This window comes from Equus przewalskii, chromosome 1 (genome assembly GCF_037783145.1).
Source record: "Equus przewalskii isolate Varuska chromosome 1, EquPr2, whole genome shotgun sequence".
Classification (NCBI taxonomy): Eukaryota; Metazoa; Chordata; class Mammalia; order Perissodactyla; family Equidae; genus Equus; species Equus przewalskii.
The window spans coordinates 160,763,063-160,790,525 of record NC_091831.1 but is presented as its reverse complement, the minus strand read 5'-3'; the positions used below and the strand labels follow the sequence as shown (position 1 = coordinate 160,790,525).

Here is a 27,463-nt window from a genome sequence, read left to right as displayed (position 1 = left end):
GGAGTGGATGAGATTATCCACGGAGAGTATAAAAAGGAAGGAAAGTATCTAGAATGGAATGCTGAGAAATATAACTTTTTTTTTCTAGGAAGATAAGCCCCGAGCTAACTGCTGCCAATCCTCCTCTTTTTGCTGAGGAAGACTGGCCCTGACCCAACATCCATTTCCATCTTCCTCTACTTTATATGTGGGACGCCTACCACAGCATGGCATGCCAAGCGATGCCATGACTGCACCGGGATCCGAACCAGTGAACCCTGGACTGCTGCAGCGGAACATGTGCACTTAACCACTGCACCACTGGGCTGGCCCCGAAATATAACTATTTAAGAGATGGACAGAAGAGGAACACAAAAAGGGAACAGAAGTTGGTTAGGGTAGCAAAAGAAAGAATATTTTAAGGAGGAGAGAGTGAGCCTCAAATGCTGCTGAGAAATCAAATACAACAAGAACAAAAAAAGCATCCATTGGACTTGATAACAAGGAGGGTGCTGATATCCTTAGCAAGAGAGGTTTCAGTGAGACAGTCTAAAGCTGCAGAGAGCTGAGGAGAGGCTTGGGAAGTGAAGAAGTAGACTGAGTGCAGACACACACCCATGGATGTACGCCAATGCAGTCCTCTTTCTCAAGACCCTACTCACCGTACTCCTGTGAGGGTCACCAACAAGCTGCAGGTTGCCAAATCCAGCTGACCTTCCTGTGCCCTCATCTTCAACTCTCAACAGTGTTTGACCCAGTTGATTATTTCTTCCTTCTTGAACCCTCTTCCTTTCTTGGTTTCTGTGACACCACGCTCTCCTTGTTTTCACCTGTCTCATTACTGCTCTTTGCTAACCTTTCCTCTTCCTCTACCTGATCACTAGATATTGAAGGGACTCTTTCCTGGGTGATCTCTAGTCCCGAGGCTTTAAAACTATCTATATCCTGATGAGTTCCATACTTTTATCTCCGTCCTTGACCTATGTCCTGAGCTCCAGAATGGTAAATGTATCTGCCTTCGTGAATTCTCCTCCCGGATTTCTAATAAGCAACTATAACCTAATATGCCCAAAATGGTATTTTCCCTCAAAATGGTCTTCCCAGTCTTGGTAAAGGATACAATCATCCCACTCAACTGTTCATGATGAAAACCCAGACATCTTCCTTCACTCCTCTCTTTTTCTCATCTTCCACATCCAAATCAACAGCAGTTCTACTAGTTTTTCCTAGAAAACACATCTCAGATTTAACTCTCCCTCTCCATTTCTATTGCCACCACTTTAGCCCAAGCAGTCTTGCTCAGATTTCTCCCATGGCATCCTAACTGGTTTCCCTGATTCTACTCTCAACGACTCTGTGGTCTACTCTCCATTCAGCAGCCAGATTCTCTTTTAAAATTATATATCAGATGATGCCATTTCCTTGCTTAAAATTCTTTAACAGCGTCCCACTGCACTTAGAAGAAAATCTGAATTCTTTACCATGGCCTACAAGTCCCTATATGATCAAGCCTCTCTCTCTGATCTTACCATGAATCATTCCTCCCTCCCTTCCTCCCAGCCTTAATGTGCATTCATTCACTTAAACATTTCTAAGCACCTAATCTGTGCCAGGTACCAGTTAGGCATTGGGCAATGCAAAGATGATACCTGCCTTTGAAAAGCTCACAATTTAGTGAGAGAAACAGACGTATGAACAAATAAATTAAAACACTTTCACGGAGTTAAGTACTTCTGCAGAGTTAAGAGCAAGGTGGGATAGGAGTACAAAGGACAGAGTAAAAATCTATAGGAATCAGGGAAGATTTTACCAAAGAAGGAACAATTATCAGCATGAATTTGAAAGATGGCTAGTTGTGGGTAAGGGTGTAGTCTACGACCTAGGAATAGAAGAAAGCGAAACAGGTCCATATGGGACTCTCCAATCCCCAAAGATACTTAGATAGTTTTACCTAGTGGTGAGTTAAGAATTCAAAATGGGGGCCGGCCCAGTGGCACAGCGGTTAAGTGCGCATGTTTCCCTTTGGTGGCCTGGGGTTCACCGGTTCGGATCCTGGGTGTGGACATGGCACCACTTGGCAAGCCATGCTGTGGCAGGCATCCCACATATAAAGTAGAGGAGGATGGGCACGGACGTTAGCTCAGGGCCAGTCTTCCTTAGCAAAAAGAGGAGGATTGGCAGCAGATGGTAGCTCAGGGCTAATCTTCCTCAAAAAAAAAAGAATTCACAATGGGCAGTTTGATCAACTACTGGCCATAAAGTAGTACAGTAGAAAAATGTCTTTTCAGGTCATTACAAAGATTGGGGATGATTAAAACACTAATGGATATTTAGATCAGCATTCCATTCATTCAACAATTTTTTGAGTGTCCGCTACGCATTAAGAACTATCCCAAGAGCTGGGGAGACAACAATAAACAAAACCAACCAAATCTCTGCCTTCATGGAGCTTACATTCCAGTGCAGCATTCAGACAACAAACAAATATATTATGCTAGAGATAAGAGCTATGATGAAAAATAAAGCAGGGTGAGAAGCAGAGAGTGTTGGGGCTACGATTTGAGATATGAGAGTCAATGAAGGTCTGACTGATGAAAGAAAATTTGAGCTGAAGCCTGAATGAGGCAATCCAGGTATTACTTGCATCAGTTATTCAACTTCACAGATTAGGAAAACACATTTTCAGACATTGCTGACTTCACCAAACTAGCCCTTCACTTAGTGATGATTAACTGACCCTTTCCATTTACTTTATCTTGATTATTACACCATGTGTAATTGGTCCCATGATTAGGCAGGTTAAGATTCAGACTGCATATAATTTCTCCACCGATTATTAACTAACCCTGGGTTTAGTTATTAACCAAAGGTCTGCTCTTTCTCTTGTTCATGTGACCTTGTTTACATTTGTCCTTGAATCTCAGCTGGATTTTATCTCCCCATAATGTTAAGTAGTATCTCAAATATGATGGCTCACCCAAGCAGCTAAAAGCAGGATGCAGCCAAAACCTTAATTTCCCTTCCTCTATCTCCAGAGTTAGGATTGAGGAGTGAGACATCAAAGAAAAATTAAATCTACTGTTTTCAGCCAGAAAATGGATATGGATCATCTTTATATTTAGGAAAGGGATACTCTCCTAAGAATGAGAAGTAAGAATAGAAGGAGAACTGTGATAAAATCTCAAGAAACATGCCAAGATAGGAATCACCTGAGGCCATGCAATATAATCTCAGTGGGGAACTGGAGAGTGGAAAGGAAAAACCAAAGTTTTTACAATTTGGGAGCTCTCTCAAATGGTTGTCCTGCCTTCTTTCCGCCTTATTCTACATTCCTATTGCTCCCGACCAAATCAATGGTATGCCAACATATGATGCATCAGGAAAAGACAAATATTTTATAAAATTCAGGTAACTAATTATGAACACTAAATGAAGAATTAAATATATATGCATTACTAAGAAAGGCTATTAAAAAATGAGAATGGGGAACAAGAAACCCCTTCGTGAACTTAGGTCTATAAGTAAAAGGTTGAGCATTAGACCACTAAACCTATTGTTTGCAGGGTCAGGCGTATATATTCAGAGCGATTTTTAGAAGATCCATTACTCTGCAGAGAAAGATGATAAAGCTCCCTAGAACCTTCTCTATTCTTAAAAATTACTTAGCAAAACTAGGAAGTACAAGGCAAGATGTCAGCTACATAGTGGTTTTTACAGCCTATCACAGATTCTGGGTCAGTAAAAAGTTAACTGTTCAGATTTGTATCATCAGAGAAGAAAGCAAATAGAGCAGCCAATTTCTCTCCATTGTGTGCAAATGCCGTGTAAACAGAATCTTTGATAAAGAAAAATAAGATGCAATCAGACTTTCCTGGAGGATAAGATTTTCCTCACTTTTGTTTCTCATACCTGGGAGATGTGATTAAAATACTGCAAAGCTGTCTCCACAGGGCTTTTGAAATACATCTTCTCCTGAGGTTTCAGCTATGAAGAGAGTAAGACAAACAATGACCATATCCACAAAGGAACGAAATAAAATACTGGCAAATATGGCAAGGGATGTGCCACCCTCTCTAGAGCATCTGGTACTATTTCACTGTGCCAAGTAGGAAGGCGATCACCCTAGGAGATGCAGACTATGTGTCCTAACTCTCCTTACCTTGCGGTCCTGTACCAGCAGCCACAAATAATTCTTCTATCTATTTTTCACCCTTTTCATTCAACTGCTCTCTGCAAGTTTTGTTTGTTCTTTTTCTTTTCTTTCTTTCTTTTTTAAAAATTCAGTGTTTAGTCACTCATCAACTGTACTTCCTGTATACTTCCTACAGGCCAGGAACGGGATAAGATGGTTTGCGGCAGGGAGAGAAAAACTTACGTTATCAGAAAGAGCCAGATGCTTGCAGGCAGTTCCACAAACAGCACATTTTTCTGGGAGGGAAAAGAAAAAAAACATTTGATTCTCATGGGCACGAGGTTAGAGTTTCCTAAAGTACACGGTGATAGTCAAGCAGGCTAGCAAGAGAAGAGGAAAAGAGGGCTTACTGAAATGAGAATATCATTGTGCTATAGAAGGTCATCACTTGAGCTCTGTTCTCTAAATCAGTACTTCCAAACTAGCATGTTGATGACAAGTAAGGCTTTAACACTGTACCCATGTCTCGCTCTCTTTTTTAAAATTCTCAATTTTCTTCTGCAGGTCAGGGACAGTTCTAACTGCCCAGCAGAAGTAGTGGAGTACATTTACAAGAATAGTAGGAAGAGTAAAAGAGTATCCATGATCTCAACTTGAAGTAACTCGTTTTTTATCCTATCTACCTGACCGCAGGTATGCATTAGGTACTACAAGAAACTCCCCAATTATCCCTGCCCTGTTCTCACTTTGCTAATATCTCTGGGATCTTGCTTTGAAGCTCTGCTACTTTCATTCCCTAATTAACCCAATCTGAAAGATGAGAAAATTAAAATTCCTAATCTTTCCTTGTAAATTGAAATTTTAGTAGTGGTGCTCGTTATTAATTAAGATAAAAGCTGTGTCAGGAGAAACATCACATGACATATGCTTCACAGAGACAAACCACTCCAAAGTGAGCTGCTGTTACCATAGTAAATAGCTTTGTTACATTAGCAGATAACTTAAAAGGGTCACGAGATTCATATAGAGAAAAAGACTTCTCCAGAGGCGACCTAACCCTGACTCTTCTCTGCTTGGGGACTAAACGTTTTTCCCACTCTTTCCTCTGTATTATTGCCAGAGTGAGCTAGCAAGTGCAAGTCATTCTTCCATTTAAGAAAAACACCAAAGAAAATTCCACAGCTCTCCATCACCTGCAGGATAAAGTTCAGGTTCTTTAGCCTGGTATATAGAGCCTTCCATCCTCTCTAGCCTCATCTCTCACCATTTCCTACCTTATTCTTTATGCTCTACCAATCCCAACAATGTATAGTGCCCTGCACTATGGTTTTATGATGTGATATGTGTTTATATATGCTGTTCTCTTAAACTAGAATGATCTTCCCTGCCTTGTTCACTTGGCAAACTCTAGTTTATTATTCAACACTCTAGTGAAGCAATACCTCTTCTATGAAATCTTCCCTGATCAAAGCACCCTATCTCAAATCCCTCTTTTGGGCCATTTCCATACCTCGTAAATATTTTAGCATTAAAAAAAAGCAACTTAAATTCAAGTCTCATTTCTAAGACTTAATAGCAGTGAGAACTTGGTCAAATCACTTATCCTATCTGAACCAGTTCCTCATCTATAAAATGAGTCTACTAATAACTACCGCCTGGAATTGTGGTAAGGATTCATAAAATTGTACAAGTGAAAATACTTTTTAAACTGTAATGGTATCACCACCACCACCACCATCATCATCATCATCATTTCTAATCAAATTGATTTCACAGGCTAGACCACTTCCCATTAGAAATGACTCTCGTTATCAACTAAACTTTCCCCTATTCCTGTTCATTATCCTTACTTTCTCTCTTTTCTCTAATCAGTCTGATAACCTTGTGGCTTTCCCTGCGACGGGCTTCAAAACACTAACAAGTACCTTTTGGTGCTCAAGTAATAGATACCATTTGCTCAATCATTCTTTATTAATGGATTCCTCCAGTTTCCATAATCAACAGTTTCCTACTCTATCCACACCACCTTAGGCCTACTAAGTTTTTTTCCCCAAGTTACACAGAAAAATGGTTGATTACTATTTCCCGGTTAAAAACATTTTTGCCTCAATCTAAAAACAGTTAAGTCACTCACCCAGAGTCACACACTTTTTACAGAAAATATGGCCACAGCTGGTGACAAAGAAATGGGCTCCATCTTTTCGGAAACACTGGTTGCAGTGAAACCAATCCATTCTGGAGCAGATAAAGAGAAAGAGTATAATTAACAGCTCTTCAAAAATCTATGTAACAACGTGTGCTTAGCTTTTGTCATCTTTTTCTCTTTTTTTTTAAGATTTGATTTTTTCGTTTTTCTCCCAAAGCCCCCAGATACACAGTTGTGTATTTTTAGTTGTGGGTCCTTCTAGTTGTGGCATGTGGGATGCCGCCTCAGCATGGCTTGATGAGTGGTGCCATGTCCACACACAAGATTCGAACCAGCGAAACCCTGGGCCACCAAAGTGGAGCGTGTGAACTTAACTACTCGGCCACGGGGCTGGCCCCAACTTCTGCCATCTTGAGATGTGAGCATATTATTGTGGGTATTCCAATTAGTTGTAAGGAAACATATACACCTTTGAAGCGACAAAAGCAGACTGCAGACTACGTTATACCATGTTTTAAGAAGAAAGAAAAAAAAACATATATATATATAGTAAAGTAACAGGACAATGACAAGATTTTTTGAGCCGTGAGATTATGGCTGTGTGTGTATGTGCTGCCTTTACACTTTTCTTGTTTTCCAAGTTTTCCAGATTAATTTATGTATCAGTTAGCTATTAGAAAAACAATCTCAAAAAAGAGAACTATCCATTTCTTTCCTAACAGCTTCCTGTGATCCGGCAAGATGGAGAGAGGAGGAGGTGGCAGACCAGACATAGAAGATCACATATTAGCCACCTGGGACACATTTTATCTACGGGGAAACACGGTTTGTGAATGACAATGTTGTCTCAGCTTGTGCAATTTTCCTTCGACTCCACAGAAACTCAGAATCAGAGAACTGGAAGGGGCCTTGAAAATCATTCAACTTTTTGTTCAATCCCATCATTTTTCAAAAGATATATCTAATGTTCACTGAAAATCAATGACCTGCCCAGAGTTCCATCTTTAGTTAGTGGTAGCTCTGGGATTAGAACCCAAGTCTCCTGATTCCTGTGTAAAGTTTTTGCTACCACATTAGTTAAGCCTTTGTGTCAGGCATGGCAACCATACATCCTATATTTTCTGCCAATACTCATTCCATATAATTTGTTAAATACATAACTATGTAAATATGACTTTCTAAGACTTTGAAATGAAATTGACATATCAAAAATACAGAACTGAGCTGATACATACTGAGCTGTAATTAGTTCATACGTTTAATGAATTCCTGTTTAATTTCACAAATATACTATTTAAGAATATAATATTTATTAGTTTGATCTCTTTTAAAATTAAATTGGGAAAATAAAACAGAAGGTCATTTTATTTCCCCGCCTAAGTCTTCTCTTTAAAAAAAGTTTTTAAGTGGCGTATGGAGCGGTTCGCTAAAAGAATGCTGGCTAGTTTGCACCACATTTCAACACGTTTGTCACATAAGGCAAGATTCACGATAAAAACTTCCTGAACAACCAGTTCAATGCAAACGCATTACACCGTGAGAGCCGCGAGCTTCACATTTCTATTCGTTGCTCACGATACAGCAACTTCCACCAGGAAGTGAGGCTAAAGAACCACTGAAAATGCCCCTCATCTATGCCCTGGTTTGTTTAGGGGCAGCAAATGTTTTATTCAAATGGCCAGGTGAGCCCCTCACAAGAAGGGCAGTGGTGAGGGCGAGATTCGCCTGGTTTCTAGGGGAGAGGGGGAACTTAGAGTCTCAAATTACCAATACTTTTCTAGCTACCTTCCCTACCCGCTTGGCCGCCGTGATCCCAGAGGGTCCCGGATCTCATCGAAATCATCCACTTCTCCTCACGACAAGCTGGAAATGGCGGGAAAATACACCGCGCGCCCGGCCCCAGGGAGAGACAAGAGGCTGGGCGTGGCCGCGACGGCGCGTGAGAGGCGTGGGCGGGGCCTAGAGGTGTGCTGAGCGCATGCGCGGGGCCCGGACGCCCCGGCGTGCGCCAGGCGTGGGCGGGGCCCGCGGCCACGTGCTGGGGGAAAGGGTGGGGCTCCAAGCGGGAGAGGTAAGGGTGGTTCTACTTAATAGTCCCGGAAAATGTAATATCTTGTTTAAAATTGGGAACACTTAAGGAATGTAATCTAATCCCATACCTGTTACTGTGGAAACAGCACAGTGAAAATAAACCTAAAAAAGTAAGTTCCAGTAGACAGTAACACACTAGAAAAATGTGGTAAAGCAAATGAAAACTTCAACCTAATATTTTTTAATGAAATAAAGAAAGTAGTAGATGCTTTGAAAGAACAGCAGAAATCAGAAATAGAAAAGCTAAAAAGTGATATGGATAGAGAACAGGAGGATATTCAATGAAAACTAACAAATCTCACAAAAAAAGTTTTTAACTTTTTTCAGAAATAAATGAGAAAAAAGGCACAATTAAGAGCTGAAAGGAGAATGATTTTTCTAAAAAGAAAGATAAAAGCTTTTGAAAGAAATCTTGGGGCTGGCCCCAAGATTGGTTTTTAAAGATAAGGGGAAACCCCTTTGAGCATCCAGACAAAAAGTACTAGCCACTTTTAGGGAAGAGAAAATTAGATTGGCATCAGACTTCTCTACAGCAGCATTTTATGCTAGAACCAATACAGCGTTTTCAAATTTTTCAAAGAAAAAATATGATCCAAGAACTTTATATCCCTTTATATTGTCTTCAGGTATATATGCTGCTGACAAAAAATGTGAACATGAGGAACCCATTAAGCAGTGGTTCTCAAACTTTTTGGTCTGAAAACTCCTTTACATTCTAAAAATTATTGAAGACCCCCTCCCCAAAGAGCTTTTGTTTATGTGGGTTGTATGTATCAATATTTGCCATATTAGTAATTAAAACAGTAATTTTGGGGGCGGGCCCCATGGCCAAGTGGTTAAGTTCACCAGCTCCACTTCTGGGCACAGGGTTTCACTGGTTCGGATCCTAGGTGCCGACATGGCACTGCTCATCAGGCCACGCTGAGGCAGCGTCCCACATGCCACGACTAGAAGGATCCACAACTAAAATATGTAAGTATGTGCTGGGGGCATTTGGGGAGAAAAAGCAAAAAACAAAACTGAGAAATTTTAAAATATTTATTCATTTGAAAACAATAATAAATCCATTAAATATTAACATGACATGAAAAATAACTATAGTGTCCAAAATAAAAACAATTTAGTGAAAAGAGTGGCAGTTGCTTTACAGTTTCAAAATCTCTTACTATCTGACTTAATGGAAAGCAGCTGGGTTCACATGTCTGCTTCTACATTCACTCTGTTGCAATATGCTGTTTTGGCTGAAGTATGTGAAGATCTGGACTCACCCAAATATATACTTGGAAAAGTGAGTAGATTTTAATAGCCTATTTGGATAATTTGAACATTTTTCTTTGATACTATACCAAAATTAAAGAAGTAGGAGTTTGGGGCTGGCCCCATGGCCAAGTGGTTAAATTTGCACTCTTCACTTCCTCAGCCCAGGGTTTCACCAGTTCAGATCCTGGGCGCAGACATGGCACTGCTCATCAAGCCATGCTGAGGCAGCATCCCACATAGCACAACCAGAAGGACCTACAACTAGAATATACAACTATGTGCTGGGGGACTTTGGGGAGAAGAAGAAGAAGAAAAGAAAGAAGATTGGCAACAGATGTCAGCTCAGATGCCAAAAAAAGGTTTTTTTAATAAAAAATAAAAGAAGTAGGAGTTTGTTAAAAGCTAGTTGCAATGTAGGATCTGACATCATATCAACGAATATGTAACATCTTACATTGAGACCAAACTGGTCATTTGGGAAATATTGATGCACTGAGTTATGCACATTGACACATTTCATTATACAATATTAAATATTGACACACTTCATTATATAATATTTAAAAGTCACTTTTGTTAATATTGCTACCTATTGCATCAGAAAAGTCTTTGAGTATTGGGAAGCTCTGAAGCTCACAGTTGCAGATATGTTTTCCAAAATTCTTATTTTCCTCTGAAAGCTTGAATTTTATCGTTGGCAACAAATACTGTCACTAGTTTTCCTTGAATTGATGAGCTCATTTTGGTTTTTTTTGAGAAAATGTCTATCGGATACTCAAGTCTGAATAACTATAGTTTGTTAGTTGTTCTTTTTTCCTGCTTTTTCTCCCCAAATCCCCCCAGTACATAGTTGTATATTTTATTTGTGGCTCCTTCTAGGTGTGGCATGTGGGACGCCGCCTCACTGTGGCCTAATGAGTGGTGCCATGTCTGTGCCCAGGATCCCAACTGGCAAAAACCTGAGCCGCTGAAGCAGAGCTCACGAACTTAACCACTTGGCCGTGGGGCTTGCCCCGTGTTAGTTGTAATTTTAAGTAAAAATGGTGTTCCATAAAAAAATGATTAGTTCACTTCATAACTCAAACCATCACATAAAAGACTTTCCTAAATATAATCTTAATTCTATTTAAATATTCTGGGTCATAGAAAAAGGAAAAAACTTTCAAAAAATTTTTATGAAATTGACTTAACATTGATAGCAAAGAGTGATAAAGATTGCACACACACATAAAAGAAAACTATAGGACAGTTTCACTTGTGAATATTGATGCAAAAATCTTAAATAAGATATTAGCAAATAGAATCCAATAACACATTGAAAAAAGTATACATTACATAAGGGCCCGTCTGGTGGCATAGTGGTTAAGTTGGCACACTCTGCTTTGGCAGCCCGGGGTTCACAGGTTTGGATCCCAGGCATGGACCTAGCATGGATCATCAAGCCACACTGTGGCGGCATCCCACATAAAATAAAGGAAGATCGGCAACTGATGTTAGCTCAAGGCCAGTCTTCCTCACAAAAAATAAATAAATAAATAAAATACAAATTTTTTTAAAGTATACATTATGTATAACCAAGTGATGTTCATTACAGGAATGAAAGGATGGTTCAGTATTAGGAAAACCATTAATGTAATTTATTATAGTAATATTTCTAAGAAGAAATATTATACAATCACCTCCACAGTTGCCAATAAAGCATTTGTCATAATTCACATCCATTTCTGATTTAAAATTTCAGTGAAGTAAGAATCAATGGATATTTCCTTAACATAATTAAAGTGCTATGTGCATATGTGTTTGCAAAGCTAGCATGTTTTTTAACAAGGAAACACTAGAGGCATTCTTGCTAGTTAAGAATGAGACAAGAATACCGCTACCATTCAACATGGTATTGAACATTACTTTAAAAGGATAAGATAGAGGCCGCCCAGTGGTGTAGAAGTTAAGTTCACAGGCTCCGCTTTGGCAGCCTGGGGTCTGCAGGTTCAGATCCTGGGTGCAGAGCTAGCACCACTCCTCAAGCCATGCTGTGGCAGCATCCCACATAAAAAAGAAAAAAAAATGGAGGAAGCTTGGCACAGATGTTAACTGAGCGACAGTCTTCCTCAAGCAAAAAGGGGAAGATTGGCAACAGATGTTAGCACAAAGTCAATCTTGCTCACACACACAAAAAAAGATAAGATGAAAAAACCTTTTTTGGGGGCTGGCCCCGTGGCCGAGTGGTTAAGTTCACGCGCTCCGCTGCAGGCAGCCCAGTGTTTCGTTGGTTCGAATCCTGGGCGTGGACATGGCACTGCTCATCAAGCCACAGTGAGGCGGCATCCCACATGCCACAACTAGAAGGACCCACAACGAAGAATATACAACTATGTACCGGGGGGCTTTGGGGAGAAAAAGGAAAAAATGAAAAAATCTTTAAAAAAAACCCACAAAAACCTTTTTTGGCAGATTGTATTATTGTATAGCTGAAAAATCCAGGAGAATCAATGGGAAAACTTCTATAAGTAATTTAAAAATTTAGTAAAGTAACAGGCTGTAAAATTAATGAAGAGAAATACAATTCCATATTTAAATAATAACCACTTAGAAGATATAATGGGAGAAAAGACTCTAATTAAAGTGCTAAGGCAGTAATTTAACAGAAATATGCAAATAGATATGAAGAAAGCTTCAAAACATTACTGAAAGAGACAAGAGTCAACACAAACAAATGGAAAAGCAAGTCTTGTGTTTGGTTAGGAAGAGTCAATATCCTAATGGTGTCAATTCTCCCTAAGTTAATTTATAAGTTTAACATGATCCCAATAAAAAACACCAACCAGTTGTCTTTCTGGAATTAAACAAATTGATTATAAAGGTCGTATGGAAAACTACCAAACAAACAAACAACAATATCCAGGAAAACCCTGAAAATGTTTAGTGTCATGTGGGGTGGGAAGCTAGCCACACCCAATATTAAGACATATTATAAAGCCTCTATAATTTAAGAAGCGTGATATTGGTGCATAGATAAACATACAGACTAATAAAATAGAAAGTCCAGAAATAGAAGCATGTACATTTGGAAAATTTAATTTATGATAAAGGTGGGGAATTCAATGAGGGGGAGGAGTTGAATTTTTTTAATAAATAAAGTTGGAACAACTGGATAGCCATTTGGAAAAATACCAGATTGGGTCTGTATCTCACTTTTCACCTGGGTAAATTTCAAATGGGTCAGAAATCTAAAGATAAAAAGTGAAACATACAAGCACTAGAAGAAGACATGGGAGAATACTTACAACCTAGGAGTGGGGGAAATATTTCTATGATCCAAAAATCTAGAAGCAATAAAAGAAAAGATTGATAAATTTCACTACATAAAAATAGAAGAAGACCTTTTTTTGGCCAAACTCTCTCTCTCTCTCTCTCTCTCTCTCTCACACACACACACACACAAACACAAAACCTACCACAGACCAAGTCAAAAACTAAGTGACAGATTGGGAAATACTATCTTCCACTTAAATCACAAAGGGCTAATAGCTTTAATATATAAAGAACTTTTTTAAAAAGAAAGCTAATGACTTACACATTTGAGCAAAAGTCATAAACAGCTCACAAAAAACATAAAAATAGCCCTTGAACATATTAACGATATTTAACCTCACTTTTAATGAGATATGCAAATGAAAACGCCATCAAAGTACCACTTTCCGTCTATCAGATTTCCAGAAATCCAGATATTTCATAAAATACTCTTGGCAAGGTTATGGGGAAACAGGGACACTCATATATTGTTGATGAGAATGCCAAATGGTATGACTGCTCTGCAGTGCATATGGCTCTATCTTGGAAAATTACCTATGTATTTATCCTTTAATCCAGCAATCCCATTTCTAGGACTCTGTCCCAGAGATACACTGCCAAAAGTATGAGATCAATTATGAACAAGGTTGTTCTTTGCTGTACTATTTATAATAGCAAAAGATTGCTGACAACCTAAGTATTTATTTATCAGTGACAAATCATAGTTGAATATTATGCAGACATAAAAAGAAATTAGAAAGATCTTTATACACTAATTTGAAGCAATTTCCAGAATTTATTGTCAAGTAGAAAGAAAAGAGGTACAAGATTACATAATATACAATTCTTTGTTTAAGAAAGGGGAGCTAGCAAGATATATCAAAAAGAAACACTAGAAGATTAAACAAAAATTACTAAAAAAAAGTTACCTACAGAGGTAGGAAAGTAACATTGTCGAGGTGACAATATAGAAGGAAGACTTGCCTGAATTTAACTTGATATATATATTGTCTTTGGAAATATAATTGTTTTACATATTCAAGAATAGAATTAAAAAGCAATTCCTAAAAATTGGAGGGGAGGAGACTAAAACAAATGAATTTAACTGTACATCAGATTGGTGACTTTAAACAAGTTTATTGAGCTAGATTGGCATACAATCAACTATATATATTTAAAATGTACAATTTGATAAGTTTTGACATATATATACACCCTTTAAACTATCACTACAATAAAGATAGTGAAGCTATCCATCATCCCGAAAATTTCCTCTGCTCCTTTGTAAACCATCTCTCCTAACCATCTCCACACTTCTCTCCCCAGGTAACCCAGGTACTTTCTATCAATACAGATCAGTTTGCATTTTCTAAAGTTTTATATACATAGAATCATATATACTCTTTTTTGTCTGGCTTCCTTCATTCAGAATAACGATTTTGAGATCCATGCATGTTGTTGTATGTGTCAATAGTTCTTTCATTTTTGTTGCTGAGTAGTATTTCGTTTTTTGCATTTACCACAATGTATGTATATACACTCTTTTATCCCTTATCCGTTGATGGACATTTGAGTTATTTCTAGTTGGAGGCTATTACAAATAAAGCTGCTATAAATGTTCATGTACAAGTCTTTGTTTAGACATATGCCTTCTTTCCTCATGGGTAAATACCTAGAAGCTGAATGGCTAGATCATATAGTAGGTATGGTAAGTACATATTTAACCTTTGAAGAAACTGCCAAACTTTTCCAACGTGGTTGCACCATTTTACATTCCCTCCAGCAATGTATGAGAGTTCCAGGTTCTCCACATTATTTCTAGCACTTAGTATGTTTATTCCGTTAATTTTAATGATTCTCATAGGTGTATAGTAGTATCCCATTGTGGTTTTGTATTTCCCTAATGACGAATGATGGGGAACATCTTTTCATATGCTTATTTGCCATCTGTATATGTATTTTTGGTGAAGTATCTGTTCAAATCCTTTGCCCATTTTTAACTGGGTTGTTTATTTTCTTATTATTGATTTTGAGAGTTCTTCATATATCCTGAAGAAACTCCTTTATCAAATACATCCTCAGTCTGTGGCTTGTCTTGTCAGTCTCTCTCTCTCTCTCTCTCTTTTTTTCTGCTGAGGAAGACTAGCCCTGAACTAACATCTGTGCCAGTCTTCCTCTATTTTCTATGTGGGTCACCACCACAGCACGCTGACGAGTGGTGTAGGTCCATGCCTGGGATCCAAACGTGCAAACCCAGGCCACTGAAGCAGAGCACACCAAACTTAACCACTACACACAGGACCGGCCCCAACTCTTTTTAGTCTCTTACTAGTGGTTTTTGAAGAGCAGAAGATTTTACTTTTGATGAAGTCCAATTTATCAATTTGTTCTTACATGGAGAATTTTTTGGTGTCATATCTATGAAATCTTTGCCTAATCCAGGGTCACAAAGATTTTCTCCCTTATTTTCTTCTACAAAGTTCAAAAATCTAGACTTATAGTTTTGGATTTACATTTAGGAATGATTCATTTTGAGTTAATTTTCCTATATGGTATGAGGTGTGGATTAAAGTTCTCTTGTGTATATGTGTGTGTTGTTTAGTTTTGGGGTTTTTTTTTCTTCTTATGGATATCCAATGTTTTCAGCATCATTCATTGAAAAGAATGACTAAATTGCCTTTGTCAAAAATCAGTTGTCCAGGGGCCGGCTCGGTGGCGATTAAGTTCACATGTGCCAGTTCGGATCCCGGGTGCAGACATGGCACTGCTTGGCAAGCCATGCTGTGGTAGGTGTCCCACATATAAAGTAGAGGAAGATGGGCCTGTCTTCCTCAGCAGAAGGAGGAGGATTGGCGGTGGACGTTGACTCAGGGCTAATCTTCCTAAAAAAAAAAAAAATCAGTTGTCCTTAATAAAACAATTCCATTTATAATAGCATCAAAAAGAATAAAATACTTAGGACTAATTTAACCAAGGAGGTGACTTGTACATGGAAAACTACTTAATATTGTTGACAATACTACCCAAAGTGATATACAGATTCAGTGCAATCCCTATCAAAATCCCAAAGGTGTTATTTACAGAAATTGAAAAACTTATCCTAAAGCTCATGTAGAATTTCAGAGGACCCAGAATAGCCAAAACAATCTTGAAAAAGGAGAATAAAATGGAAAGACTCACATTTCCCAATTTAAAAACTTACTACAAAGCTACCATAGTCAAAACAGTGTGGTTCTGGAATAAGGATAGAAATATAGACCAATGGATTAGAACTGAGAATCCAGACGTAAACTCTCACATCTATGATCAACTGATTTTCAACAAAGATGCCAACCAAGGCCATTCAGTGGGGGAAATAATAGTCTCTTCAATACATAGGATATCCATATGAAAAAAGAAAAAAAAGTTGGACCTTTACCTTATACTATATACAAAAATTAACTAAAAATGGATTAAAGGCCTGAACATAAGAGCAAAAACATAAAACTCTTAGAAAAAATATAGGTGCAAATCTTCATGACCTTGGAGTTGGCAATGGTTTCTAATTATGACAAAAGTACAGGCAACAAAAGAAAAAAAGGATAACTGAACTTCATTAAAATTAAAAACTTTTGTGCATCAAAGGACACTATCAAGAGACCAAAAAGGTAATCTACAGAATAGGAGAAATTATTTGCAAATCATATATCTGATAAGGGTTTAATATCCAGAATGTATAAAGAACTCGTACAACTCAACACAAAAAGGCAAATAACTCAGTTAAAAAATGAGCAAAGAACTTGAATAGAAATTTCTACAAAGAAGATATACAGATGGCCAACAGACACATGAAAAGATGCTCAATATCATTATTCATTAGGGAAATGCAAATCAAAACCACAATGAGATACTATTTCATACCTATTAGGGTGGCTATAATTTTTTTAAAAGGAAAACAACAAGTTGGGGAGAATGTGGAGAAACTGAAACCCTCGTATATTGCTGGTGGGAATGCACAATGGCGCCTTTGCTGGAAAACAGTTTGGCAGTTCCTCAAAAAGTTAAACATACAACTACCCTACCATATGACTCAGCAACTCCACTTCTACATATACACCCAAAAGTAATGAAAACAGGAACTCAAACAGGTCAATGTTCACAATATTGATGCAGCATTATTCACAATAGCCAAAAGGTGGAAATAACCTAAGTGTCCATCAACAGAGAAATAATGTGGTATACACATACAATGGAATATTATTTGGTCATAAAAAAGAATGAAGTTCTGATACATGCTACAACATGAATGAACTTTGGAAACATTATGCTAAGTGAAATAAGCCAATCACAAAAGGACAAATGTACGATTCCACTTATATGAAATACCTAGAATGGTCAAATTCGTAGAGAAGAAAGTAGATTAGAGGTTAGCAGGGACAGTGAGAAGGAAAGAATGGGAAGTCATTGCTTAATGGGCACAGAGTTTCTGTCTGAGGTGATGAAAAACTTTGGAACTAGAGGTGATGATTGCACAGCATTGTGCTACCACAATTTTAAGAAGAATACCACAAAGGTGAAGTGCCTTCTCATTACGTAACATCAGGGGGTACCTGATATCCACATGACAAATTGGTGATGTTAATCTCGATCACCTGGTTACGGTCGTGTTTGCCAGGTGTCTCCAGTTTAAAGTTCAATATTTTCCCTTTCTACATTCTTTGGAAGCAAGACTACAAGTCCAGCCCACCCTCAAAGTCGGGGAGAAGTGGTTAAGCACCACCCCCTGCAAGAAAGAGTATCTCATGACATTAGCTTGTACATTCCAGAACAATCTGGAATTGTTCTGTAAAGAAGATTTGTTTCTACTCCACCACTCAGTTATGTATTCGATCACTTATTTATATCAGTATAGATTCATGTATACTTTGGATTATAATCTAATACTATGCTATTTATTTTGTTGCTCAAATTATTCCATTTGGCTATTGGGGAGCTCTTTCAGGATGATTCCTCCATCCCTTTGAAATTTTTTTTTTTTTAATGATAATTTTTTTTTTTTTAAAGATTTTATTTTTTCCTTTTTCTCCCCAAAGCCCCCCGGTACATAGTTGTATATTCTTTGTTGTGGGTTCTTCTAGTTGTGGCATGTGGGACGCTGCCTCAGCGTGGTTCGACGAGCAGTGTCATGTCCGCGCCCAGGATTCGAACCAACGAAACACTGGGCCGCCTGCAGCGGAGCGCGCGAACTTAACCGCTCGGCCACGGGGCCAGCCCCATCCCCCTGAAATTTTAAACACTTCTTTCATTTTTGGTATTACAAGGTGCTCCAGACTTATTTTGTATTTTTCTTGCCCCAGTTCTAAAATCAGACATTTCTCCAAGGATCCTTGGTTGCTTTTATTGAAGAATGGTATTTTGAAACCAAAATCTGGGCACAAGGTGTGCTCATTGCTACGGTGATTTCGTTGCTTCTAGATCCTCTGAGTGGACAGTACTAGGTAATATATGTATGGGTACTAATTCATGTAAACACACATATCTCTCATTGTTTGTATCTCTTTATCTGCATGTATGTTAAGCTAAACCTGAGTTCATGCTGATGTCTCTGATCCTAATCCAGTACAGTGTTCATTCTAGGCTTCCCTTCTTGCTTTCTTCCCTTCTTACTTCTCTTTGACAGTGAGAACCCTGACTCCCAACATCAGTTATACATGTACTTATTTGATCAACCCCAGTATATATGTAAATATGTAATGTATATATGTAAAACAGTTTCAGAACTGTTAACCTATATCCCATGAGAAATAAATTCAGCTGGAGTACAGTGTCTATATACAGTATGTGGTCCTTTTTTGACACCTGAAGAAATTTTGTTATGGGTTGGATATATTAGTTGATACCAAAGAATTATTGTTAATTTTGTTAGGTGTGATAATTGCCTTGTGGTTATGTAAGAAAATGTCCATATTTTTAAGAGATGCTTACTGAGATTTATAGGGATGGAATGATGTCTGGAATCTTAAAATACTTCAGCAAAGAAGATAAAAGAAATACAGGGAGTGGGAAAGGATAGATAAAGCAATGTGGCAAAATCTTGATAATGGTAGACTCTGGGTAATGATCTAGGATATGAGAGTTCACTGTACTCTTCTCTCTACTTCTGAGTATGCTTGCAATTCCTCATTGTACAAAATATTTTATTATTTTAAATTATATTTATTTTAGATAGGCAAATCATTTACTTAGTGAAAATTCAAAAGCTATCAAAGGACATATAATGAAAAATTAGTCTTCCTTTTTCCACTGTTCCCAGCCACCAAATTCTCATTTCCAAAGGCCACCGATAGTGCTAATTCTTGTGTATCTTTCCAAAGATCATTATATATTCATAAATAAATGCATATATTTATATATATTCCATTTTCCCCCTACACAAATGGTAGCATACTTTATATTGTTTTATACCTTTTTAAAAAACATTTAACTTTATAATTTCAGACCTACAGAAAAGTGCAAATATAGAAGAATTCCTGTTTACTTTAATCCAGATTCCCCAAATGTTAACATTTTACCCTATTTGCTTTGTTATTCTCTCTATTGTTACTGTTTTCTGTTCCATTTGAGAATAAGTTGCAGACATAATGCCCCATTACTCCTAAATATTTCAGCGTGTATTTCTCATAAACAAGGATATTCTCTTCCATAAACACAGTACAATTATCAAAATCAAGAAATTAACATTGATATGGTGCTATTATCTAATCTAGAAACCTTATTCAAATTTCTCCAATTGTGCCACAAATGTCCTTTATAGAAAGAGAAAAAAAGTTTTTTCTATCCAGGATCACATTTAGTTGTCCATTAAAAAAAGTGAAAACGTGAGGAGGCCAGTCTGGTGGCGCAGTGGTTAAATGCACACACTCCACTTTGGTGGCCCGGGGTTCACCAGTTCGGATCCTGGGTGCGGACATGGCACCGCTTGGCACACCATATTGATGGATGCATAGAGTGTTTCTAATTTTTAACTATTGCAAAAACATGCTGTAATAAACATCTTTATTCAATTATCTTTGCACACCCATGCAATTCTTTCTAAAAGCAATTTTATAGACATATAAGTGTTCCTCGAGTATACACATTTTATAAATATATCTTGAATCCGTCGTCTTTCCCTTTACCACCTTTGCTTTCTTTTAGTCCCTCTTTTGTCCTTGCTTTGATCACTCTGACTGCCTCCTAACTGCTCCCTGCCTCTGTATTTGCCCATCTCCACTTCGTCCTACTGCGGCTGCCAGGTCCAATCACAGCTCTGCTTAAACCTGCCTGACACTTTCAAGACAACTTACAGAGCATGGCACTCAAGCTCTTCGTGATCTACATTTCTTTTTGCACCTCTCAACATTTGGTCAAAAGCACAGTGCACTTCAGTCACATCAAATTTAAATCACGCTCTCTCTGTGTGACTTTGTGCAAACTGTTTCCTTTGCCTGGCATATCCTCCTGATTAACTTCTATTCATCCTTCCAGACTCAGCTCAGAAGTCACTTTCTCCAGTGGCCTACTCTGGCATGCCCACTGAGGGGCGCTCCCTGAGCATCCTTTGCCTGACTCTACCATGGCCCTTGTCTCACGGTGTTATAATTGTTCACTCCTCTCTCTCTCTAACCAGACTGGGACTACAGCTTCGCTTTGGGATTACCAGTCCTTCCGTGGTGTCTGCTGTGTAGTAAGGATTCAGTGACTATTTGATAAATGATGGAAAAGGAAAGGAAATGATCAGGGAGAATCTTACCTGGCTTCCAGATCCATGGTAGTACACTCAAACAGGAAACACATCTCAGTGGGAAAAGAGAAATTTAGGGATGAAGTGAAGATGACTGGTGGTTATATAAAGTTGCTACTGTTGGGTACTATAGGAGAAGGATCCATCTGGCAATTAAATCATTCATTCAACAGGGCTTTCCTGAACAAATGCCACAGACCAAGCACTGTTCTAGACACTGAGAATATAGGAAGGAAGAAAAGAAAAGAAAAGTCTTGGCTCTTGTGAAGTTTGGGGTTCTTTTGTTTTGTTTTGTTTTGTTTTAAGATTGTTAGGGCCGGCCTGGTGGCTCAGCGGTTAAGTGCACACATTCTGCTTCAATGGCCTACGGATCGCCAGTTCGGATCCTGGGTGTGGACATGGCACCACTTGGCAAGCCATGCTGTGCTAGGCGTCCTACATATAAAGTAGAGGAAGATGGGCATGGATGTTTGCTCAGGGCCAGTCTTCCTCAGCATAAAGAGGATTGATAGCAGATGTTAGCTCAAGGCTAATCTTCCTAAAAAGAAAAAAAGATTTTTATTTTTCCTTTTTGTCCCCAAAGTCCCCTGGTACATAGTTGTTTTTCATTTTTAGTTGTGGGTCCTTCTACTTGTGGCACGTGGGATGCCACCTCAGCATGGATTCATGAGCAGTGCCATGTCTGCACCCAGGATCCAAACTGGTGGAACCCTGGGCCGTCAAAGCAAAGCCGGCCCCTCCCCTGGGGTTCTAGTGGGACAATTTTATCTAAGATCCTACTGAATCCCAGGCGCAGAGCGAGGTAGGGATAGGGATGGGGTGCAAAAACATAAGAAATTTCATCTGTCCCTTCAAAAAGGCTATGACTTGGGGCTGGGCAGTGGCATAGTGCTTAAGTTCACATGCTCTGCTTCAGCAGTCCAGGGTTCACAGGTTTGGATCCTGAGGGTGAACCTAGTACCACTCAACAAGCCATGCTGTGGCGGCGTCCCACATATAAAAAATAGAGGAAGATTGGCACATGTGTTAACTCAGGGACAATCTTCCTCACCAAAAAAAGAAGACTGACCTCATAGGGAATGCAAATGTACATAGAGTTACACACACTACAAAGCAGAATATGTGATCCTTGCAGAAACATAAATTCACCAAGTCAACAAATATTATTGAGCTTCCATATTATGTACCAACTGTACATGGTAACACATATGGTCCTTGCCTTCAAGGCACTTACAGTACAGTAGGAGAAAAAGATATTCTTTTAAAAATCTCACAAATAAATATACAACCATTAAGTACTGTTATAAAAGATGAAACACCAGGAATGATGAGAGCATGCAATTTGGGAAGGCTTCCCTGAGGAAGTATGGAATGCTATGAGAACACAGAGAAAAGAGAAATCAGGTTGATCTGGGCAGGTTTCCTGGAGGAACAGGTATTTCGATGAGCCTTAAACAAAGTGAAAGTTTTATCCTGCAGAGGTCGAGGGGAGGGGCAGTCCAGGCAGAGAAAAAGCACCAGTAAAGTCACCAATCTGGGAAAGTACAGCACGGTCCAGTGTGACTGAAGAGAAGAATGAAGGGGGCATCAAAAGGGATGGTGAGGAAAAGAAGATGTTATGGGAAAAAAAGCTGGAGAGATGGATTGAAGCCTCTATACAGGAGTTTAGACTTTATTTTCTAAGCTAGTGGTTCCCCCAAGCAATAGGTAGATAGACTGAATTAGAATCTGAGAGGGAATTTTGTGGGTAAAATGAAGACCAGCCATTGCACGAAGTTGCCACCAGAGGACACCATAGGAGAAGGTCTGCCTGAGAAATTATTGAGCACTTCCCCTGTGGCAAGGATATATGTTAAAAGTTCCTGGGGTGATTGTGGTGCTCACTCAGCCAGCCTTATGGACTGCTTCGTTATACAATGGAGAACCATCAGAGGCCTCTGAGCAGGATAGAAATATGACCAACCCATATTTTATAAAACATAACCCTGGGAACAGAATGAAGGGATGGAAGGTCACAGACAGGGAGATTAGTTGGTAGGCTATTGTGATGGGACAGGAGAGAGATGAGTAGTTCTGAAATAGGGCAGGAACTATGGGACAGGAAGAAGAAGACAGCTGTGAGGCGATTTTTGGAGACAGAACCAACAGGATTTGGTGACCAGCTGGATATGGGGCTACAAAGGGAGAGAGAGGGAGGGAAAGATGAAGGCCTCAGGCCTGGGTGATGAAGAGTGTGATGCCAGCCATGGGTGGAAATTGGGAACACGGGAGAAAGAACAGCTTTGTCTGAGGAACAGACAGGAGTTTGGTTTTGAACCCAGTGATGGGTATGACCTAATGGGACTAACACCGGGGCTCAGAGCTGGGTCCTGTATTCTCACTCTAAGCACCCTTTCTGAGTATATGAATTGTAATTTGTTGAAAGTTTTCTTCTGCTCCTTGCATCTTCTATGTTTTTATTGTCTATGGCTTTCATGCTGGAGCTTTCCTCAAATGTTCAGTGATCCTCTGTTGAGGAGACAAGGTAACTAAGCTGTCCCTGGACTTTAGGAAGAAAGAGAAAGATCTAAAGTATCTGCATCTAAGGTCCCTGTATTAGTCAGGGTTCTGCTGAGAAATAGAACAAGCAGGAGATGACAGATTGATGGACGACAGATAGATAGGGATATATACATCCAGAGAGAGAAAGAGAGATTTATTATGGCAAATTGGCTCACGTGATTATGGAGGCTGAGAAGTCCCACCATCACCCGTCTGCAAGCTGGAGACCCAGGCAAACTGATGCTGTAACTCAGTCTGAGTCCAAAGCCCTGAGAACCAGGGAAGTCACTGGTTTAAATCCCAATCCGAGGGTTGGAGAAGATGAGATGAGATGTCCCAACTCAAACAGGAAGATAGGAAGCAAAGAGGGGCCAGCTCCTCCTTCCTCTGCCTTTTGTCCTATTCAAGCCCTCAACTGATTGGATGAGGCCCATTCACATCGGGGAGAATAATTGACTTTATGAAGTCTACATATTCAAATGCTAACCTCATCTGGAAACGCCCTCACAGACACACCCAGAAATAATGTTTAATCTGGGGCACCCTGTGGCCAGTCAGGCTGACACATAAAATTAATCACCGTGGTCCTTGAGGTCCTTGAAGGCAGGTGATCTTTGTTCACCATTATATCCCCAGGATCCAGCACAATAAACAGTTGATCATTATTGGCGGAATACGTGAATAAATTAATTGCGCACACTCATGTCTATGTAATCCAATTCCTATTTGAATTTCTTTCTCAACTAGTCTGATAAATTGTGTAGTATTGAAAATTTCCTAAAAGACCACATTCTCTCACTATAGATTTTACGTCAGTGATCTCCACACCATAGCCTGGCAAAAGTTTCAGGTGATTGGGTCTGTAAATTTTCACCTAACTAGACTTTCGTAATTCCTTCCCAACTTTGCTACACATTTCTTGAGATCACAGTTAATTATCATGATTTGGTAAGAAAGTAAAAAGAAATAAAACTATATTTTAAAAATTTTTCTCGAAATATATAACAATGGACACCTAAAATTTACGTAATGATATAAACCACTGTTACTACAATAAAAAAAAAAAGACTAAAAAATTTAAAAAAGTTTCTTAAGAAGAACAATTAAAAGCATAGCTATCACCAAGATATTTAGCCATTTACTAAAGTAGGGAATACCAGAGGAAGAGCATATTGGGTGGGGCATGCACACTCTGGACTTACTAAGTTTGAGCTGCCTATTAAACAGAGACATCAAATAGACAGAGAGCTAACTCTAGAGTTTATGAAAGCGATGAGGGCTGCATCTATAAATTTGGGAAATATTCATGTATAGACACTACTGAAAGTCTGAGGACTAGATGAGGTCACCCAGGTAGTGAGGGAGGATTGAGAAGAGGAGAGGTTGGGAAGAGAAAAGGATCCAGCGGAGGAGACTGAGAAGTGGCCAGTGAGTTAGAGGAAAGCCAGGAGAGTGGATGCCCAGGAGCCATGCTGCCGTGAGATCAATAAGATGAAGACTGAGAAATTACCGATAGACTGGACCACGTGGTGGCTACTGGTGATCTCGACAAGAATGGATTCGACAAAATGACAGGGATGAAAGCTTAGGTGCAGTGGATTCAAGCATGAATGGAGGTGAAGGAGTGAAAAGGGGAGCAGAGAAGTTGGGTGGCAGCTGAAAAGGAACATGGAGTCAAGGAAACTTCTATTAGATTTGGGTTTTTTTAAGGGGCGCTATTACAGCACATTCGTATGCTGATATAATCTAGTAGAGAGTGAAAAATTGATGATGCAGGAGAGAGAGGAACAATTGCAGGAGCAAGTCCCTGGGTAGGTGAGATAGCACAGGGAAGCTAGTGCACGAGTCAGGGAGATACATAGGAGCATGGATGGCACATGAGTTTCTGTGGGAGGGAAGGCAGGTATGTGGGGAAAGCTAGGGGTAGCTTGACAGATTTAGTGGTTGGAGGATGTGGAAGTTCTCTTCTGTCTACTTCTGTTTTCTCCATGAAAAATTGGCAAGGACATCAACCAGAAGTGAGGATTTGGAGGATGGTGTTGGTTTGCAGAGAGAAGGTAAGTGGTACAGTCAGTTGACTAGGATTGCTGGGCCGTGTTGAGGGCCTGCTTGAGATCTGAGCTCTGTGTGAAATGATCTTCGAAGCAAACTTTTGATCATGTTTTTCTCCTCTTTCTACAATCCACCCCCTCCCCAGGAACCAAGGGCTACGTCTCACTACGATTATTTGGGATATCAGTTCATTAGTTATTATGTAATTAATTTATTTATTATGCATTAATGTACATCACCACTTATTCATTCATTCAACCACATTCATTGAGTGCCATGCCTGGCACATTCGAGGTACTAGGGTTACAGCAGTGAACAAAACAAATTTCTGATCTCAGGAAGCTTATCTTCCACATTCTAAAAACTATGAGTTCTCATCTTTGGTAAAATAAATCCTCAGTGAAAACCAATCAGGAAGTGGAAGTTTCAATATTTAAGTGCTCAGAACTGGAGTTGCCTAAATCCTTAGAAAGAAGAATACCAAGGCCCCGTGACAGACTGGGTCTAGCAAAGGAGGTCAGGACTTGCAGCCTGGCTGTTTCTTTCTTTCTCACTAGTCCTGGGCTGGCTCTATGGAATTCAGCCAAGTGCAGCAGACGAAAGAGTAATCTGCCGGAATTTTTGTCTCTAGTGTCAGAGCAAAGATTCATCATTAGCTCCAGAAGGGCATGAATTAATTGACCATCAGGTCAGAGTCTGCTCCATCCAAATTCTCAGGACTGCATAAACCTTAGCAGAGGGGCCGGTCCAGTAGTGGCGCAGTGGTTAAGTTTGCACGTTCCGCTTCGTTGGCCCAGGGTCCACCGGTTCAGATCCTGGGTGTGGACATGGCACCGCTCATCAAGCCATGCTGTGGTAGGCGTCCCACATATAAAGTAGAGGAAGATGGTCATGGATGTTAGCTCAGGGCCAGTCTTCCTCAGCAAAAAGAGGAGGACTGGCAGCAGTTAGCTCAGGGCTAATCTTCCCCAAAAAAAAAAAAAACCCTAGAAGATCAAACCTCCTTTGAACTGATGAGTATGTCCAAGAGGCAAACAGAGCACACACTAAACAGGGCTTGTTGTAACTGACTCATCTCATGTCATCTTCCTTTCTCTCTTTCTGACCTGTTTGGATTATTTTTTTCTTATTTCTTTCCTCCTCGCTCACTAATTTTCAACTGCTTTCCATTTTTTAATGAAATAAAGGCTCCTAGAACCACTAGCTCAGGAAGCCACTGTATGGCAGTGGTTGCTGAGATTCTAGAAGGAAAGTTGGCTTTAATCGACATTAGGGTTTCCTTCTCACTCTGGGCATGTAGGTGTGAGAAGAAGAGTGGAGTGGGAGCATAGCCTGTCAGTTCCCTCCAGGAAGAGACTTGTTCCTCTGTTAGTGACCTCAGACTTCACAGCTCTGTTATAAAGAATAAGAATAAAGTGCTTGTCTACTGGGTCCAAAAAAAGTCAAGAATGGAGTGAATATGCCTTGTGTTCTATTCCTTTGCATTAACAGATACTTCCTACTTGTTGTTTCAAAAGGGGAATATTGGAACAGACAGTGTTTTTGTTCAATTATTATACAAGCAGCATATCCCCATGCCATGTCTCTCTTTGTGAGGTAGGTGTCAGTCTCACACAGCCTTTCTCTTTCTAAATCCATATTCATGAGAAAACAGCTCTCTTACCAACCCTTTCCCTGGTTAAAAGGATCAATTTCTTCCCATCTTAAGCATGCAAAACAACAGTAAACAATCACCCAGATACTGGAAACAGAGTTGTACTAAAGTACTTGGAAAACAGCCAAAACCAAAACCGAGGACTGTGTGAAGGGGGTGGCAAATGTTGAGGGGGAGGGCAGATTAGGTCGAGTGAGTCTCACCAAACAGATGTTGTGTTGGCATCAAGGTGGGTCTCAAAAAAGCACAGTTATGACGCCAACTCAAGAAGACATGGACGTGGCCCTGAACAATGGTCTTCTGTTGCCTTCAGGCAAAAGAAGTTGAGGCTTCAGCAAGTAGCTGTACTGTCCCGGGGAAAGCTCTCAGTGTAAACCATTGATAGCCTGCTTGTCCCTGAATAGATTAAGTGTCTTGTCTTTGACCTCAGGTAAGATGCTTGTCTGAACCTCAGCTTCCTAATCTTTAAAATAGGAAAAAATGATTGCTTGGTCTACCCAAAGTATTTGATGAGGAAGAAAAAAATGACATATCATGCATAAAACAGTTTGCAGT

General features: G+C 39.4%; 1 protein-coding gene across 16 annotated transcripts in view; it reads right to left on the bottom strand.

Moving 5' to 3' along the window:
- Positions 1-27,463, bottom strand: part of RNF212B (ring finger protein 212B) — a 64,886-nt gene that overhangs the window by 35,091 nt on the left and 2,332 nt on the right. For 5 of the 16 annotated variants that reach the window (XM_070586946.1, XM_070586900.1, XM_070586936.1 and 2 more), the window contains 4 exons: positions 12,893-12,931; positions 6,246-6,346; positions 4,355-4,407; positions 3,889-3,963 (listed from right to left, as the gene is read on the bottom strand). In XM_070586946.1, the coding sequence (XP_070443047.1) occupies positions 3,889-3,963; positions 4,355-4,407; positions 6,246-6,345 (228 nt within the window). In that variant the 5' untranslated portion in view covers position 6,346; positions 12,893-12,931. Of the gene's footprint in view, positions 1-3,888; positions 3,964-4,354; positions 4,408-6,245; positions 6,347-8,042; positions 8,224-12,892; positions 12,932-20,670; positions 20,991-27,463 lie in introns of those variants that run through there. The other 11 variants (XM_070586893.1, XM_070586886.1, XM_070586925.1 and 8 more) reach the window with 10 other exon arrangements.